The sequence below is a fragment of the Eleginops maclovinus genome, chromosome 10 (genome assembly GCF_036324505.1).
Source record: "Eleginops maclovinus isolate JMC-PN-2008 ecotype Puerto Natales chromosome 10, JC_Emac_rtc_rv5, whole genome shotgun sequence".
In the NCBI taxonomy this organism is placed as follows: Eukaryota; Metazoa; Chordata; class Actinopteri; order Perciformes; family Eleginopidae; genus Eleginops; species Eleginops maclovinus.
Window position 1 is genome coordinate 140,126 of NC_086358.1, and position 18,755 is coordinate 158,880.

The 18,755-nt window shown below is 40.7% G+C and overlaps 1 protein-coding gene across 3 annotated transcripts in view; it reads right to left on the minus strand.

Moving 5' to 3' along the window:
• ebf3a (EBF transcription factor 3a) overlaps nucleotides 1-18,755 on the minus strand; it is a 51,463-nt gene that overhangs the window by 31,296 nt on the left and 1,412 nt on the right. The window contains exons 2-8 of one of the 3 annotated variants that reach the window (XM_063893999.1): nucleotides 13,203-13,279; nucleotides 11,176-13,069; nucleotides 7,725-7,881; nucleotides 7,285-7,348; nucleotides 7,143-7,198; nucleotides 6,381-6,454; nucleotides 6,137-6,205 (exon numbers count right to left, since the gene is read on the minus strand). In XM_063893999.1, coding sequence (XP_063750069.1) covers nucleotides 6,137-6,205; nucleotides 6,381-6,454; nucleotides 7,143-7,198; nucleotides 7,285-7,348; nucleotides 7,725-7,881; nucleotides 11,176-11,300 — 545 coding nt within the window. In that variant the 5' untranslated portion in view covers nucleotides 11,301-13,069; nucleotides 13,203-13,279. Of the gene's footprint in view, nucleotides 1-6,136; nucleotides 6,206-6,380; nucleotides 6,455-7,142; nucleotides 7,199-7,284; nucleotides 7,349-7,724; nucleotides 7,882-11,175; nucleotides 13,070-13,202; nucleotides 13,381-18,755 lie in introns of those variants that run through there. The other 2 variants (XM_063894000.1, XM_063894001.1) reach the window with 2 other exon arrangements.

Sequence of the window (18,755 nt, forward strand, 5' to 3'; positions counted from 1 at the left end):
TGATAAACACTGAATGTGGATTATTCCTCGAGTGTGCATTTGAGTCATTATGTCCTCGTGTAAAACGTCTCCTTTAGGAACCTTTGGTCCACAAACAGGAAGGAGGACAATATTAGGAGACGCACCGTGTTGTTTAGTGTAAACATGATTTACTGTTTGTTGTTCAAATCAGAGGATCGATGACAGAGCCCTGAGGAGCACCACAGCTCGTTAAGAGCTGTCAATTTCAAACCAGTCAGCTGCCAGTCGCCTGACAGACAGGTAACGGGAAGCACTTGTTTTCGGTTTCTTCTTCACGTCTGCGCTTTGTGTGTTGGAGATCATTTACATATTTAATTAATCTAATTAGCATTTGTAATTAGGCGCTGCTCAACCTGCTGAGGTTTCACTTTACACCGGCAGGTTCTGGAACAATCAGATGCCGGCCCCTGACTCTCGACCAATCAGAGAGCAACTGCTTCTTATTCTGTGGAAGTGTTCATCTCGTTAACTCCTCATCCTCGTTAAGACAGGATCTCATTAAGTCTGTTCTCGTTAAGACTCAGCTGCCGGACTGAAACACAAGGAAATTTAAAAATGTCAAAGTTTAATTTGCTGCCGACAAGACGAGAGGATTTGAACAGATTTAGAAAGAGAGGCAGTGTGTTGACCTGCGGCCCCCTGAAGAGCAACACAGGGAGTACTTCATAACCTAAAATACTGTCTAGTTTAATTACAACAGAACTCTTTAATTAATGCAGTTACTCTGAAGAGACACAGGTGAGCGAATCAAACGCACCTGAAGGTGAAATGATTACATCATCACAGAATCAATTAACAGACACGTCGTCAAGAGCTCGTTAACAAGTGTAATAAAACAAACAACTGTCTGTCAAACTGTGTGTGTGTGTGTGTGTGTGTGTGTGTGTAGGACTCTCCTTTCCTTTTTGAGGTCAAGACGCATGTCCCCAAAATGCGTTTCATGCTATGGTTCATGCTCTTTTTATGTATGACTGAATTATTTTTAAAGGTTGAAAAGCGATTCTTAACTTCCTGTTCGTTCCAAATTGAACGTTTCTTTACAACCTAAATAATTATCGTGATTGACTTTAATATTTGCCTCCTGGCGATCTCAGCAGATGGTGTGTTCAGGGACACCCCAGGAGGAGGGAGATATTCAGCTCCTCTTCATCCCTCGTTTGACTCCCATTCATTCATATATTAAGATGGATCAGCGGGTGGGCCTGTGGGGGCCTCTGGGGCCAACATTATTCAGCCATCAGTCATCCCGACTCTCACCACTGATGGGATCCCTCTGTAACAGCTCGGATCAACCGCACCTGACAGCATCACAACTCCCACAATCCCCTGCTGCAGCCCCACACGTTCCCACAGACTTTTCATCATCATCGTCATCATCATCATCATCATCATCATCATCAACAACATTACCACCATCATACACATTCCAACAGACGCTACATACTGATATACACCTGAACATCAGCAGGAGAGGACTCTTTAAAGTAGAGACACTACATACTGACATACACCTGAACATCAGCAGGACAGGACTCTTTAAAGTAGAGACTCTACATACTGACATACACCTGAACATCAGCAGGAGAGGACTCTTTAAAGTAGAGACACTACATACTGATATACACCTGAACATCATCAGGAGAGGACTCTTTAAAGTAGAGACACTACATACTGATATACACCTGAACATCAGCAGGAGAGGACTCTTTAAAGTAGAGACACTACATACTGATATACACCTGAACATCAGCAGGAGAGGACTCTTTAAAGTAGAGACTCTACATACTGATATACACCTGAACATCAGCAGGAGAGGACTCTTTAAAGTAGAGACTCTACATACTGATATACACCTGAACATCAGCAGGAGAGGACTCTTTAAAGTAGAGACTCTACATACTGATATACACCTGAACATCAGCAGGAGAGGACTCTTTAAAGTAGAGACTCTACATACTGATATACACCTGAACATCAGCAGGAGAGGACTCTTTAAAGTAGAGACTCTACATACTGATATACACCTGAACATCAGCAGGAGAGGACTCTTTAAAGTAGAGACTCTACATACTGATATACACCTGAACATCAGCAGGAGAGGACTCTTTAAAGTAGAGACACTACATACTGATACACACCTGAACATCAGCAGGAGAGGACTCTTTAAAGTAGAGACGCTACATACTGATATACACCTGAACATCAGCAGGAGAGGACTCTTTAAAGTAGAGACTCTACATACTGATATACACCTGAACATCAGCAGGAGAGGACTCTTTAAAGTAGAGACACTACATACTGATCTACACCTGAACATCAGCAGGAGAGGACTCTTTAAAGTAGAGACGCTACATACTGATGTAGAGTTTATATCAAGGACTCTTTAAAGACGGACGTGAACTAAAGGGGGTTCTATATTTAATGATTTATAAAATGTGATTTATTGATTAAACTGAACGTACAGAACCAGAGGGACTGTGTTTCACCTGAACACAGGTATCATTCCTCCTGTTTGGGGTCCATGTTAAAGGGTTTAATTAATCAGATATGTATGTTCTTAATATGTTCTTGATATGTTCTTGATATGTTCTTGATATGTTGTGGCAGCAGTTCATATACCGCTGCTGAGACTGAACGCCCTGCAGTGTTTGCTCTCAGCTCTGACCCTGACATGTTTCCTGCTCACTGGACGCTCCAAAACACAGGAGACCTTCCCAGCATGCATTTCACCAGGCGAGGGGGGGGGGGGGGGGTTCTCCTCTGTTTTAAAGGCTGCAGACATTCAGCTTCAGCGTCTGATTCTCAGCTTCATAGGGCGTAACTCCCTAATGTTCCCACTCATTCTGAGAGCTTTATTCTTATTTATATTTCAAACGCTTTGTCTTCAGATGCTCATACACTGTAGATATAAAACTCTGAAGTCCCAAAGTCATTAACAATGCAGCATAATATATACAAAGACATGTTCCTCATGTTCCTCAATGATTCTAAAAATACACCTGATATATATTTGTACTACAGTTAGTAATTTAAACTCAGTCCATCTGAAATGAAAACACGGTAAAATGCTTTGTCCTCAAAATAAATTCAAAGCATCCGAAGAGAGGGGAGGGGGGAGGAAAGAGAGGGGGGAGGGAAAGCGTATGATTCCTCCTGGGACGGGGGGAGGACTGAGGAGGAAGGGGGAGGATGGGGGATGACAGGGAAAGTGGGGGGGCTGAGGATTATTCCTCCCTGTTGTTGAATAGCTGCTTTTCACCTCCTCTAAACGTGTTAACATGGAGCAATGAACGCATCCCCATAATGTCAGAGGAAGACTCTTAATAATAAACTGTTAAATTATTATTATTAATACAGTTTATTAATAATAATATTACAGTTTATTATTAATAATAAACTGTAATATTATTATTAATAATAAACTGTAATATTATTATTAATAATAAACTGTAATATTATTATTATTAATGCAGTCAGTAATATTATAATATTCTTAATATTTTCGTGTATTTTCCCATTTCTGTGTTGCTACTAATGACATGTATCTGAGCTAACTGCCATCTGACTGCCACCTGTATCTGAGCTAAGTGCCATCTGACTGCCAGCCGTATCCCAGCTAACTGCCAGCTGTATCTGAGCTAACTGCCATCTGACTGCCAGCTGTATCCCAGCTAACTGCCACCTTTCTGCCACCTGTATCTGAGCTAACTGCCATCTGACTGCCAACCGTATCTATGCTAACTGCCATCTGTCTGCCAGCTGTATCTGAGCTAACTGCCATCTGACTGCCAGCCGTATCCAGCTAACTGCCAGCTGTCTGCCAGCTGTATCTGAGCTAACTGCCATCTGTCTGCCAGCCGTTATCCCAGCTAACTGCCAGCTGTCTGCCAGCTGTATCTGAGCTAACTGCCATCTGACTGCCAGCTGTATCCCAGCTAACTGCCATCTGTCTGCCAGCCGTATCTGAGCTAACTGCCATCTGTCTGCCAGCTGTATCTGAGCTAACTGCCATCTGACTGCCAGCCATATCCCAGCTAACTGCCATCTGACTGCCAGCCGTATCCCAGCTAACTGCCATCTGACTGCCAGCCATATCCCAGCTAACTGCCACCTGTCTGCCAGCTGTGTCTGAGGTAACTGCCATCTGACTGCCAGCTGTATCCCAGCTAACTGCCACCTTTCTGCCACTGTATCTGAGCTAACTGCCATCTGTCTGCCAACCGTATCTGTGCTAACTGCCATCTGTCTGCCAGCCTGTATCTGAGCTAACTGCCATCTGACTGCCAGCGTATCCAGCTAACTGCCATCTGACTGCCAGCCGTATCCCAGCTAACTGCCATCTGACTGCCAGCCATATCCCAGCTAACTGCCACCTGTCTGCCAGCTGTATCTGAGGCTAACTGCCATCTGACTGCCAGCTGTATCCCAGCTAACTGCCATCTGACTGCCAGCCGTATCCCAGCTAACTGCCAGCTGTCTGCCAGCTGTATCTGAGCTAACTGCCATCTGTCTGCCAGCCGTATCCCAGCTAACTGCCATCTGACTGCCAGCCGTATCCCAGCTAACTGCCATCTGACTGCCAGCTGTATCCCAGCTAACTGCCATCTGTCTGCCAGCCGTATCTGAGCTAACTGCCATCTGACTGCCAGCCGTATCCCAGCTAACTGCCATCTGACTGCCAGCCGTATCCCAGCTAACTGCCATCTGTCTGCCAGCCGTATCCCAGCTAACTGCCATCTGACTGCCAGCCAGTATCCCAGCTAACTGCCATCTGACTGCCAGCTGTATCTGAGCTAACTGCCATCTGACTGCCAGCTGTATCCCAGCTAACTGCCATCTGACTGCCAGCCGTATCCCAGCTAACTGCCAGCTGTCTGCCAGCTGTATCTGAGCTAACTGCCATCTGTCTGCCAGCCGTATCCCAGCTAACTGCCATCTGACTGCCAGCCGTATCCCAGCTAACTGCCATCTGTCTGCCAGCTGTATCCCTGAGCTAACTGCCATCTGTCTGCCAGCCGTATCTGAGCTAACTGCCATCTGACTGCCAGCCGTATCCAGCTAACTGCCATCTGACTGCCAGCCTGTATCCCAGCTAACTGCCATCTGTCTGCCAGCCGTATCTGAGCTAACTGCCTAAGCTAATAATATATTATATATTATATATTTATATATAATATATAATATATAATATATAATATAATATATAATATAATATATTATATATTATATTATATATTATATAATAATATATTATATATTATATTATATAATATATTATATATTATATATTATATATTATATAATATATATTATATAATATATATTATATAATATATAATATATAATATATAATATATAATATATTATATATTATATATTATATATATATAATATATAATATATAATATATATTATATATTATATATTATATATTATATATTATATATATATATTATATATTATATATTATATATTATATATTATATATATATATATATTTATATATATAATAATTATATATATTATATTATATATTATATATAATATAATATATAATATATAATATATTATATATACTATATTATATAATATAATATAATATTATAATCTATATTATACTATATAATATATTATATATATTATATATTATAATATATTATATATAATATATAATATATATATATATTATATAATATATATATATAATATATAATATATATTATATATATATATATATATTATATATTATATATATAATATATAATATATATTATATATATAATATATAATATATATTATATATTATATATATCTACATGTAGGGACGGGCTCAGTGTGACAGTGTCAGTAACACCATGACATGTTTTACACACACACACACACACACACACACACACACACACACACACACACACACACACACACACACACACACACACACACACACACACACACACACACACACACACACACACACACACACACACACACACACATTCTCTCTCTCTCTATGGCAGAGAAATATGTTGGTATTTAAATAATGTGTGTGAAAGAGCATGAAATACAGTCAGCCGATATGAACACACACATGATAACACAGAGTGTGTGTGTGTACCTGTCGATGATGACAGGGTCTGACGGCGTCTCGTTTCTGTTCCCGCAGCTCTTCTTATCACAGCAGCGACTGTCACACACACACACAAACACACAGAAAGACATAATAATAACACATCTTATTCTCCAGATCAAACAGAGCACTTTTATTGTGAAAGGCTCATCAGAAACAAGGGGATATATTTACGCAGAAATCTGTTCAAATATTTAGAAGGGTCTTGATAAGGGTCAGAGGTCAGACTCACCTGCACATGATCTCATGAGTCAGCAGAACCCGACACATCTCCGGGTTCTTGTCCTGACCTTCGTACACGATGGCCTGAAACACACACACACATATATATACATGTAGAGACGGGCTCACTGTGACAGTGTCAGAAACACTCTGACATGTTGTTTTACACACACACACACACACACACACACACACACACACACACACACACACACACACACACACACACACACACACACACACACACACACACACACACACACACACACACACACACACACACAACACATGAATTAACACAGGGATCAGGGATTGTCAGCCTGAGACGCAGTGATCAGGGCAGACTGGCGGGCTGCTCGTTTGAGACGCATTAATGAAACCATTTGAATGTGTCCCCCATTGGACTCCTTTGTTTACTTCAGGAACATAGTGACATCACTACAGAACACTTGCTCTCCTATTGGCTATTGTGTCTACAGGCAGCTGATCTGAACCCTGAAAGAAACACTCAGAGAGGTCATGTGACTCTGAGGAGCTTGTTGTCAGTGTGCAGCTGTTCCTCTCAGAGCTGCAGACTTTACTCAGCTCCAGGACTCAGCTCCAGGACTCAGCTCCAGGACTCAGATCCAGGACTCAGATCCAGGACTCAGATCCAGGACTCAGATCCAGGAAGCCCCTCAGTGTGGGGGAGCAGCCGCCAGAGCAATGAGCTGTCGGGAGGAACAACACGCTCTTATTCTGAAATATGAGTTGAGCAGCAGGACAGTCTCACCTGTTTGGTCATCGAGTCGATCAGCCGGACGTACAGGTCCTGCTCCGTCCTCACGCCTGGAAACAGACATCATTAACCAATTACTTCATATTCCTGAGCCTCTGAGGATCATATGCCAGCTGAAGAAAACCAGCGCACCCACCGTTGCTGTAGAGCAGCTGCAGTTTGTAATGGATGCCGTTGTTGGTTTTCTCTCCGCCTGGCTCCTGAACACAACACACATTAAGATACAACAGAGGCTGCTGTTTCACTGAAGGGTTCGTTTCCTCTGCTGCAGGAACTCAAGAGGAACCTTGATTACCTGAGGGGAGATTTAGGATTTTACCTGCTGGAGGTAAGGTGTGCACTTTGGGGGAGGTAACCTCCCTCACCTGAGTCAGGATGCTGAGTATGTGAGGTAATGGTTGAGCTTGTCTTACCCCGGTGAGCTCAGGCTGAAACTAACACTAAGGATGATGAGTCAGGGAAGCACGTTTCCTGACTCATCATCTCTGACTCTGCTCTGAAGTCTGGCCTTTGATAAAGCCTTTCTCACCAAGGGGTGCGTTTGATTGGTGTGAACAGGAGGTGCGTTTGATTCACCTTCTCCTTCTCCACGAAGTCGACGTAGGTGGTGCGTTCGATCTCCACCGGCTGCCCCTGCCGGTCGTACAGCGCCAGCACGAAGTGGAAGAAGTTGGACTTCCTCAGGTTAGACGGAGGCTGCTTCTCAAAGTGAGCGCGGGCTAACCCCACCCCGCTGAGAGGGGAGACAGATGGAGGGAGACAGACGGGAGAGAGGTCAGTCATTTATACTGCTTTACATTCAATTATAATTTAAGACGTTAAATCTAAACCGTCTCTCTGATTACATAAGATGAGGACATCAAATCAGAAAGGAGGAGGAGGAAGAAGAGGAGGAGGAGGAGGAGGAGGAGGAGGAGGAGGGGTTAAGAAGACCAAATAAATAAAGAAGATTCAAATCTAAAAAGAGAATAAAGCCCTCGGTCTCTCCGCAGTGAACTCAGAGCTGATGGATAATATTTTATTATCGGATCAACATCAATAACCTGAGAAACAGACGCCGACTTTAAGACTTTGTTCTCAAACTGTTTTAGGAATAAAATCTTCTACAACCGCCTGGTTTTTAATTCTTGTGTTGAAGATAATCTGCACACCCCCGGACCCCCCCCCCCCCCTCATCAGAAACACTAAGGAGGAATCACTGAGAAACCAGGCGGAGCAGAAGGTAACTGCATTTATAAAATGTATAGTACAATATGATATAATATATATAACAAATATAGTATATATAACAAATATAGTATATATAACAAATATAGTATATATAACAAATATAGTATATATAACAAATATAATATATATAACAAATATAGTATATATAACAAATATAATATATATAACAAATATAATATATATAACAAATATAATATATATAACAAATATAATATATATAACAAATATAGTATATATAACAAATATAATATATATAACAAATATAATATATATAATAAATATAATATATATAACAAATATAATATATATAACAAATATAATATATATAACAAATATAGTATATATAATAAATATAGTATATATAACAAATATAATATATATAACAAATATAATATATATAACAAATATAATATATATAACAAATATAATATATATCATATTGTATTATATATATAACAAATATAGTATATATAACAAATATAATATATATAACAAATATAATATATAACAAATATAATATATATAACAAATATAATATATATAACAAATATAGTATATATAACAAATATAGTATATATAACAAATATAATATATATCATATTGTATTATATATATAACAAATATAGTATATATAACAAATATAATATATATAATAAATATAATATATATAACAAATATAATATATATCATATTGTATTATATATATAACAAATATAATATATATCATATTGTATTATATATATAACAAAATATAGTATATATAACAAATATAATATATATAATAAATATAATATATATAACAAATATAATATATATCATATTGTATTATATATATAACAAATATAATATATATCATATTGTATTATATATATCATACAATATGATATCGTATATATAACACATTGTAATATTTGATCTAATGTATAATAGATATGATATATATCATGTGAAGTGAAAGCCCGGAGGGAAGGCAGATGAATCCTGGGTTGAAATCTCCTCTCCGTTCATCTGACGGCGGCTCTGACTCAAACTGACTCTGATTTATTGTTGATTAATTTCTTCTGTTGAACATTGAAATGCTTATTATCCATCTTATTAGAGCCTTTATATTAACAGTCATTTTAAATCTCCATCGTTCAGACAGTTAGAACAAATCAAACATACCAACATTTCTGTCTGAGTTATGAGGAGATCTTTAGAGTTTCTGTCTTTCAGGGAAAACTCATATTGATAAATTAGGAGAAAGATAACGACATTTAACGAGTTAAAGACAACTTCAAGTTAAGTCTTTTCAAATGAAGTCAGGACTGATTACTAATTAAAGATGTATTTCCGATCTAAGATATTAAAGGTTTCTGATATTATTGAGTAACAAACAAAAATCATTTTAAATTTAACAGGAAGCTGTGATGAGTTTCAAAATAAATGAATAGGAATAATTAATTAATGATAAATAATGCAGCTTCTCTCAGACGCAGTTTAAAAGAAGGCTCCCAAACACCATTTATATCAATGAAAAAAGGTGAAGTATTAATGCAGCTGAAACACAATATAACCAATCATAACGAGTGATAACCAGGAGACGTTAAGAAAGACCTTGAACACAAACACTTTGTGAAACTGCAGGATCCTTAAATCTATGTGTAATATATAACAGAGTCTGCAGCGCCGAATATTTATGGCAGAAGACTATATTTTATAGTTTAATGTTAAACACCTTTCACAATAATAACTAATAAAGGGGTTTCTTTGCAACGCTGAGTTTATTTCTGACCGATTGAATATATATATTTAAAGCGTGAAGCTTTAAATATATATATTCAATCGGTCAGAAATAAACTCACGTTATAAAAGGTGGTCAATAATAACGATAATAATAATTATAATTATAATTATGTGACTCAGGTTAATTTATCCTTTTAAATGTGTTATAAATATTAAAGATTTTCCTTAAACTTCAACTGTTACTAAATATCATTTATATTAATAGGTTTGTTTAAATGCTAAAGACATCATTTATAATAATACAATAGTCATATGTTATATAAATGTCAATAGTTATAATAAAACTAAATGTCTGTTTTCTATAATTGATGAGTATTTCCTCCTTCAATCAGAAACGAGTTAATTATAACGGTATAGATTTGATTAAAAACAATTTGACTTGTAAAGATTTAAGTTTTATTTAAAAGAATAAAGTTCAAACTGAAACTTCTGTATTTTCTGACAAATTTAAAACCCTTTTAATTTATATTTTGGTTTTAATTTTAAAATAAATTTCATTGGACTTTAGATCAAATCTGAAATCTGAGCTTTAATTTAACGTTTATAATATATATATATTTGTACCTTTATTTCAGACCTGCCGCTCGCTGTGACCTTCACATTAAAACCTTTATTTATTTTTGATCCGGTTTTTAAGGATTCTATTATTTCATTATTTTTCTGCAGTTTGATTTATTACACTTTAATATCTTGAATAAATTATTCTGTTTATTTGTCTTTTCTGACCCTCAGCTTCGACAACCTGAGAGGAGATTCAGATCAATTAGATTTAAATCGAAAACTCTGTATTTTAAATCCACACTTTGTTCAGGTCTGCAGATTAAATCAAATCTGAAAGTGTTTCTGATTTAAATTCTATTTTAATAAATTCTCCTGAAGCAGAAATATTTATATTCTGTCTGTTTGAATTATTCCCCTCCCTCTGCCCCGTCTCTCTACAGCCTTGGTCTCTGGACCTTAACCCTCTGACCTGACGGACTCCATCTCCCAGAATCCCCGGGGGGAGCGGTACCTCTGAGCGGCCGTGTTGGCGTCCACCACGCCGGACGAGTGCATCCAGGACCGGACGGACAGCGGCTCCTCCTTCAGGCCCGACGTGGCCCCGCGGGGGGGCAGTGAGTCCTGGATCCCAAACATCTGGCCCCGAGACCAGGGGGGATTCAAGAGAATTAGAAACAGCTAAAGGAGAATAAGAACTGCAGGAAAAAACTCAAAAGCTGCAGGAAAACAAGAGAAGAAGAAGAAAATGTGGAGGAAAAATAAAAAACAAGAGGAAAAAACGACAGAAAAAAGAGAAGCAGAAAAACAAATTCTGGAGAATAAAAAACTAGAGGAAAAGAAGAAGAAGAAGAAGGATGAAAAGTCGTGGATCGTACGGACGGAGAGTCGGTAGAAGAAGACGGTTTTATTTCAGGATGAACTTTTCAGATTTTATTCTCTCGTTTCTCTAAATGTATAAACGTCTGTTTTTTCCTTAAAGCGTTTTATTAAACTCTAAAGTCTTGCCAGAACCGAGTGGCGAGGAGGAGCAGAAAAAAGAGAAATAAAATCCTCAGAGGACGAGGAGCAGAGTCGGACGGAGAATCGAGGAACAGTCTTTTTTCTTTTCCCCAAAGAGAGGAGAGGAGAAGAAGAGAAGAGGAGAAGAGGAGGAGAGGGGGAGAAGCACGGGATCTGATGGAGGACAAACTCTCAGCCCTGCGGCCCCACAGGACTGGAAGCCAAAACCCAAAAACCCCTGGGTCTTCCTCCGCCTGGTGACATCACAACTGGGGGCGGGGCCTGCCTATACAAGGACAGGAGAGAGAGTGTGTGAGGAGAGAGAGAGAGAGAGAGAGAGAGAGAGAGAGAGGTGTGTGAGAGGAAAGAGAGAGGTGTGTGTGAGGACAGAGGGAGGAGGGGGAGTACCAGCCAACCGTAGAGAGAGTGCATTAACTCCCCCCACTGTTCAGGAACATTTCCTCTCATGTTGATAGTGAGGAGGCTCCATGATCAGGAGGACCAGGCCTGTTCCTGACTCCAGACACCCACCCTCTCTGTAGAACACACCCTCTATGAAGAACCGGCGCTCAGTCGGACGTCCCTCAGAATTCTGGCTCTGATCCGGTAGAGCGACGTCCTACAGTGTCTTTGAGTTGGGGGGCATTCAGTGGACGTGAAGAAGGGGCTCCGGTAACATCCCAGGGCTGAGCAGGACCTTCAGATCATCAGCAGAGAATCTTATTCCCCTTCCCCTTTGTTTCTGACTCTAGAACGACACCAACTGGCTGTGTGTTCTCCGGACCTCGGTGGTCTCTGTGGAACCGGCGCTCAGTGGTCCCTCAGAGTTCTGGCTCTGTAGAGTCTCTGATTGGATAGAGTAATGTCCAACATCCGGAGGCCGAGAAGAACCTGTCTCCTCAGAGTTTCATTCTCTCCCTCCATGTTTGTTTCTGACTCTAGTACAAGCCCCCCCACTGTGAGTTCTCCGGACACTGATTGTCTGTATGAGACACTCGAGCAGGCGGACATCAGTCAGAGTTACTCAGTGTGTCGGAGAAAGGAGTCGAGGGGACACGAGGAGCGTAAATTACCCTCTCAGGAGGGAGCCGGTAATCACCTCTTCTGTCTCTGTCTCTCTCTAGTTTAAGAGAAAGAGTGAACCGGTACCAGGTCCTGTGGGCAGGATGAAAGGAGTCCTGCTGCTGGGAGGCGGGATCCTGATGAGGTCATTTCCTGCAGCAGAGACACCTTAATTGGATCTGAATTGAAAATTTTAAGGAGGTCTGTTTGTGTGAATGTGTTTCAGATCCTCAGCTCACAGACGAGACGGACCAGAAACTGACAGGAAGCAAGGCGGGTTTTCAGAATAAGAGCGATTTTGTCTGCTGGAGGCCTCCGAGGCTCAGAGGTGAGGTACCAGTCTGCTGCCAGGACAACAAGGGGAGGGGGGGACAGGCAAGAGGAGGAATAGAGAGGAGAGAAAGGACGATCATTTACTGTAAAACAGAATGAAAGTGAGGAAAACAACACCAATTTATCTTTGGCTCTTCTGCATACCTGAGAGGCCTGAGCCGAGGAGATGAATAAAGATCAGAGATCATGCACCCGTCAGAAACACTGCAATACTGAAGGGACTGAAAGAGAGGAAGAACAGGAGGAGCGTCTCCTGAAGGAGGATCTTCTGTACTCTCTCATGATGATAACATGTTACCTGTACTCCCTCATGATGATAACATGTTACCTGTACTCTCTCATGATGATAACATGTTACCTGTACTCTCTCATGATGATAACATGTTACCTGTAGTCTCTCATGATGATAACATGTTACCTGTACTCTCTCATGATGATAACATGTTACCTGTAGTCTCTCATGATGATAACATGTTACCTGTACTCTCTCATGATGATAACATGTTACCTGTAGTCTCTCATGATGATAACATGTTACCTGTAGTCTCTCATGATGATAACATGTTACCTGTAGTCTCTCATGATGATAACATGTTACCTGTAGTCTTTCATGATGATAACATGTTACCTGTAGTCTTTCATGATGATAACATGTTACCTGTACTCTCTCATGATGATAACATGTTACCTGTAGTCTTTCATGATGATAACATGTTACCTGTAGTCTCTCATGATGATAACATGTTACCTGTAGTCTCTCATGATGATAACATGTTACCTGTAGTCTCTCATGATGATAACATGTTACCTGTACTCTCTCATGATGATAACATGTTACCTGTACTCTCTCATGATGATAACATGTTACCTGTACTCTCTCATGATGATAACATGTTACCTGTACTCTCTCATGATGATAACATGTTACCTGTAGTCTCTCATGATGATAACATGTTACCTGTACTCTCTCATGATGATAACATGTTACCTGTACTCTCTCATGATGATAACATGTTACCTGTACTCTCTCATGATGATAACATGTTACCTGTACTCTCTCATGATGATAACATGTTACCTGTACTCTCTCATGATGATAACATGTTACCTGTACTCTCTCATGATGATAACATGTTACCTGTACTCTCTCATGATGATAACATGTTACCTGTAGTCTCTCATGATGATAACATGTTACCTGTACTCTCTCATGATGATAACATGTTACCTGTAGTCTCTCATGATGATAACATGTTACCTGTAGTCTTTCATGATGATAACATGTTACCTGTACTCTCTCATGATGATAACATGTTACCTGTACTCTCTCATGATGATAACATGTTACCTGTACTCTCTCATGATGATAACATGTTACCTGTACTCTCTCATGATGATAACATGTTACCTGTACTCTCTCATGATGATAACATGTTACCTGTAGTCTTTCATGATGATAACAAAAGGATACAGAAAATAAAGGTTGTATTATTCATGATTCTAAAACACAATAACTCTCCGAAAGGAAGTTATCAAACCCTCCGACAGGAAGTTATCAAACGCTCCGAGGGGAAGTTATCAAACGCTCCGATAGGAAGTTATCAAACCCTCAGACAGGAAGTTATCAAACCCTCCGACAGGAAGTTATCAAACGCTCCGAGAGGAAGTTATCAAACGCTCCGATAGGAAGTTATCAAACCCTCAGACAGGAAGTTATCAAACCCTCTGACAGGAAATGATCAAACCCTCCGACAGGAAGTTATCAAACCCTCAGACAGCAAGTTATCAAACCCTCAGACAGGAAGTTATCAAACGGTCCGAGAGGAAGTTATCTAACCCTCAGACAGGAAGTGATCAAACCCTCCAACAGGAAGTTATCAAACCCTCAGACAGGAAATGATCAAACCCTCCGACAGGAAGTTATCAAACCCTCAGACAGGAAGTTATCAAACCTTCCGACAGGAAGTTGTCAAACGCTCCGACGAGAAGCTATCAAACCCTCAGACAGGAAATGATCAAACCCTCCGACAGGAAGTTATCAAACCCTCAGACAGGAAGTTATCAAACCCTCAGACAGGAAGTGATCAAACCCTCCAACAGGAAGTTATCAAACGCTCCGAGAGGAAGTTATCAAACGCTCCGATAGGAAGTTGTCAAACGCTCCGATAGGAAGTTATCAAACGCTCCGATAGGAAGTTATCAAACCCTCAGACAGGAAGTTATCAAACCCTCCGACAGGAAGTTATCAAACGCTCCGAGAGGAAGTTATCAAACGCTCCGATAGGAAGTTATCAAACCCTCAGACAGGAAGTTATCAAACCCTCTGACAGGAAATGATCAAACCCTCCGACAGGAAGTTATCAAACCCTCCGAAAGGAATTTATCAAACCCTCAGACAAGAAGTTATCAAACGGTCCGAGAGGAAGTTATCAAACCCTCAGACAGGAAGTTATCAAACCCTCTGACAGGAAATGATCAAACCCTCCGACAAGAAGTTATAAAACCCTCCGACAGGAAGTTATCAAACCCTCAGACAGGAAGTTATCAAACGGTCCGAGAGGAAGTTATCAAACCCTCAGACAGCAAGTTATCAAACCCTCAGACAGGAAGTTATCAAACGGTCCGAGAGGAAGTTATCTAACCCTCAGACAGGAAGTGATCAAACCCTCCAACAGGAAGTTATCAAACCCTCAGACAGGAAATGATCAAACCCTCCGACAGGAAGTTATCAAACCCTCCGACAGGAAGTTATCAAACCCTCAGACAGCAAGTTATCAAACCCTCAGACAGGAAGTTATCAAACGGTCCGAGAGGAAGTTATCTAACCCTCAGAGAGGAAGTGATCAAACCCTCCAACAGGAAGTTATCAAACCCTCAGACAGGAAATGATCAAACCCTCCGACAGGAAGTTATCAAACCCTCAGACAGGAAGTTATCAAACGCTCCGAGTGGAAGTTATCAAACCCTCAGACAGGAAGTTATCAAACGCTCTGAGAGGAAGTAATCAAACCCTCAGACAGGAAGTTATCAAACCTTCCGACAGGAAGTTGTCAAACGCTCCGACGAGAAGCTATCAAACCCTCAGACAGGAAATGATCAAACCCTCCGAAAGGAAGTTATCAAACGCTCCGACAGAAAAATGTCAAACGCGCCGACCCTCAGACAGGAAGTTATCAAACGGTCCGAGAGGAAGTTATCTAACCCTCAGACAGGAAGTGATCAAACCCTCCAACACGAAGTGATCAAACGCTCCGACAGGAAGTTATCAAACGCTCCGACAGGAAGTGATCAAACCCTCTGACAGGAAGTTATCAAACCAACAGACAGGAAGTTATCTAACCCTCAGACTGGAAGTTATCAAACCCTCCGACAGGAAGTTATCAAACGCTCCGACCCTCAGACTGGAAGTTATCAAACCCTCAGACAGGACATTATCTAACCCTCAGACAGGAAGTTATCAAACCCTCCGACAGGAAGTGATCAAACCCTCTGACAGGAAGTTATCAAACCAACAGACAGGAAGTTATCTAACCGTCAGACAGCAAGTTATCAAACCCTCCAACAGGAAGTTATCAAACGCTCCGACAGGAAGTTATCAAACGCTCCAACCCTCAGACAGGACGTTATCTAACCGTCAGACAGGAAGTTATCTAACCGTCAGACAGGAAGTTATCAAACCAACAGACAGGAAGTTATCTAACCCTCAGACTGGAAGTTATCAAACCCTCCGACAGGAAGTTATCAAACGCTCCGACCCTCAGACAGGACGTTATCTAACCGTCAGACAGGAAGTTATCAAACCAACAGACAGGAAGTTATCTAACCCTCAGACTGGAAGTTATCAAACCCTCAGACAGGAAGTTATCAAACGCTCTGAGAGGAATTTATCAAATGCTCCAACAGGAAGTTATCAAACCCTCGGACAGGAAATGATCAAACCCTCCAAAAGGAAGTTATCAAACGCTCCGACAGAAAAATGTCAAACGCTCCGACCCTCAGACAGGAAGTTATCAAACGGTCCGAGAGGAAGTTATCTAACCCTCAGACAGGAAGTGATCAAACCCTCCAACAGGAAGTGATCAAACCCTCCAACAGGAAGTTATCAAACGCTCCGACAGGAAGTTATCAAACGCTCCGACAGGAAGTGATCAAACCCTCTGACAGGAAGTTATCAAACCCTCAGACAAGAAGTTATCAAACCCTCAGCCAAGAAGTTATCAAACCCTCTGACAGAAAGTTATCAAACGCTCCGACAGGAAGTTATCAAACGCTCCGACAGGAAGTTATCAAACGCTCTGAGAGGAATTTATCAAATGCTCCAACAGGAAGTTATCAAACCCTCTGACAGGAAGATATCAAACCCTCAGACAGGAAGTTATCAAACCCTCAGACAGGAAGTTATCGAACCCTCCGACAGGAAGTTATCAAACCCTCAGACAGGAAGTTAGCAAACCCTCCGACAGAAAGTTATCAAACCCTCAGACAGGAAGTTATCAAACCCTCAGACAGGAAGTTGTCCAACCCTCAGACAGGAAGTTGTCCAACGCTCCGACAAGAAGTTATCAAACCCTCTGACAGGAAGTTATCAAACCCTCAGACAACAAGTTATCAAACCCTCCGACAGGAAGTTATCAAACCCTCCGACAGGAAGTTATCAAACCCTCCGACAGGAAGTTATCAAACCCTCCGACAAGAAGTGATCAAACCCTCCAACAGGAAGTGATCCAACCTTCAGACAGGAAGTTATCAAACCCTCCAACAGGAAGTTATCAAACCCTCAGACAGGAAGTTATCGAACCCTCCGACAGGAAGTTATCAAACCCTCAGACAGGAAGTTATCAAACCCTCCGACAAGAAGTGATCAAACCCTCAGACAGGAAGTTATCAAACCCTCCAACAGGAAGTTATCAAACCCTCAGACAGGAAGTTATCAAACCCTCCAACAGGAAGTTATCAAACGCTCCGACAGGAAGTTATCAACCTTCAGACAGGAAGTTATCAAACCCTCCAACAGGAAGTTATCAAACCCTCCGACAAGAAGTGATCAAACCCTCAGACAGGACGTTATCTAACCCTCAGACAGGAAGTTATCTAACCCTCCGACAGGAAGTTATCGAACTCTCAGACAGGAAGTTATCAAACCCTCCAACAGGAAGTTATAAAACCCTCCGACAGGAAGTGATCAAACCCTCAGACAGGAAGTTATCTAACCCTCCGACAGGAAGTTATCGAACCCTCCGACATATCAAACCCTCCGACAGGAAGTTATCAAACCCTCTGACAGGAAGTTATCAAACCCTCTGACAAGAAGTTATCAAACCCTCAGACAGGAAGTTATCAAACCCTCAGACAGGAAGTTATCAAACCCTCTGACAAGAAGTTATCGAACCCTCCGACATATCGAACCCTCCGACAGGAAGTTATCAAACCCTCCGACAGGAAGTTATCAAACCCTCTGACAAGAAGTTATCAAACCCTCAGACAGGAAGTTATCAAACCCTCTGACAAGAACTTATCAAACCCTCAGACAGGAAGTTATCAAACCCTCAGACAGGAAGTTATCAAACCCTCCAACAGGAAGTTATCAAACCCTCAGACAGGAAGTTATCGAACCCTCCGACAGGAAGTTATCAAACTCTCAGACAGGAAGTTATCAAACCCTCAGACAGGAAGTTATCAAACCCTCCGACAAGAAGT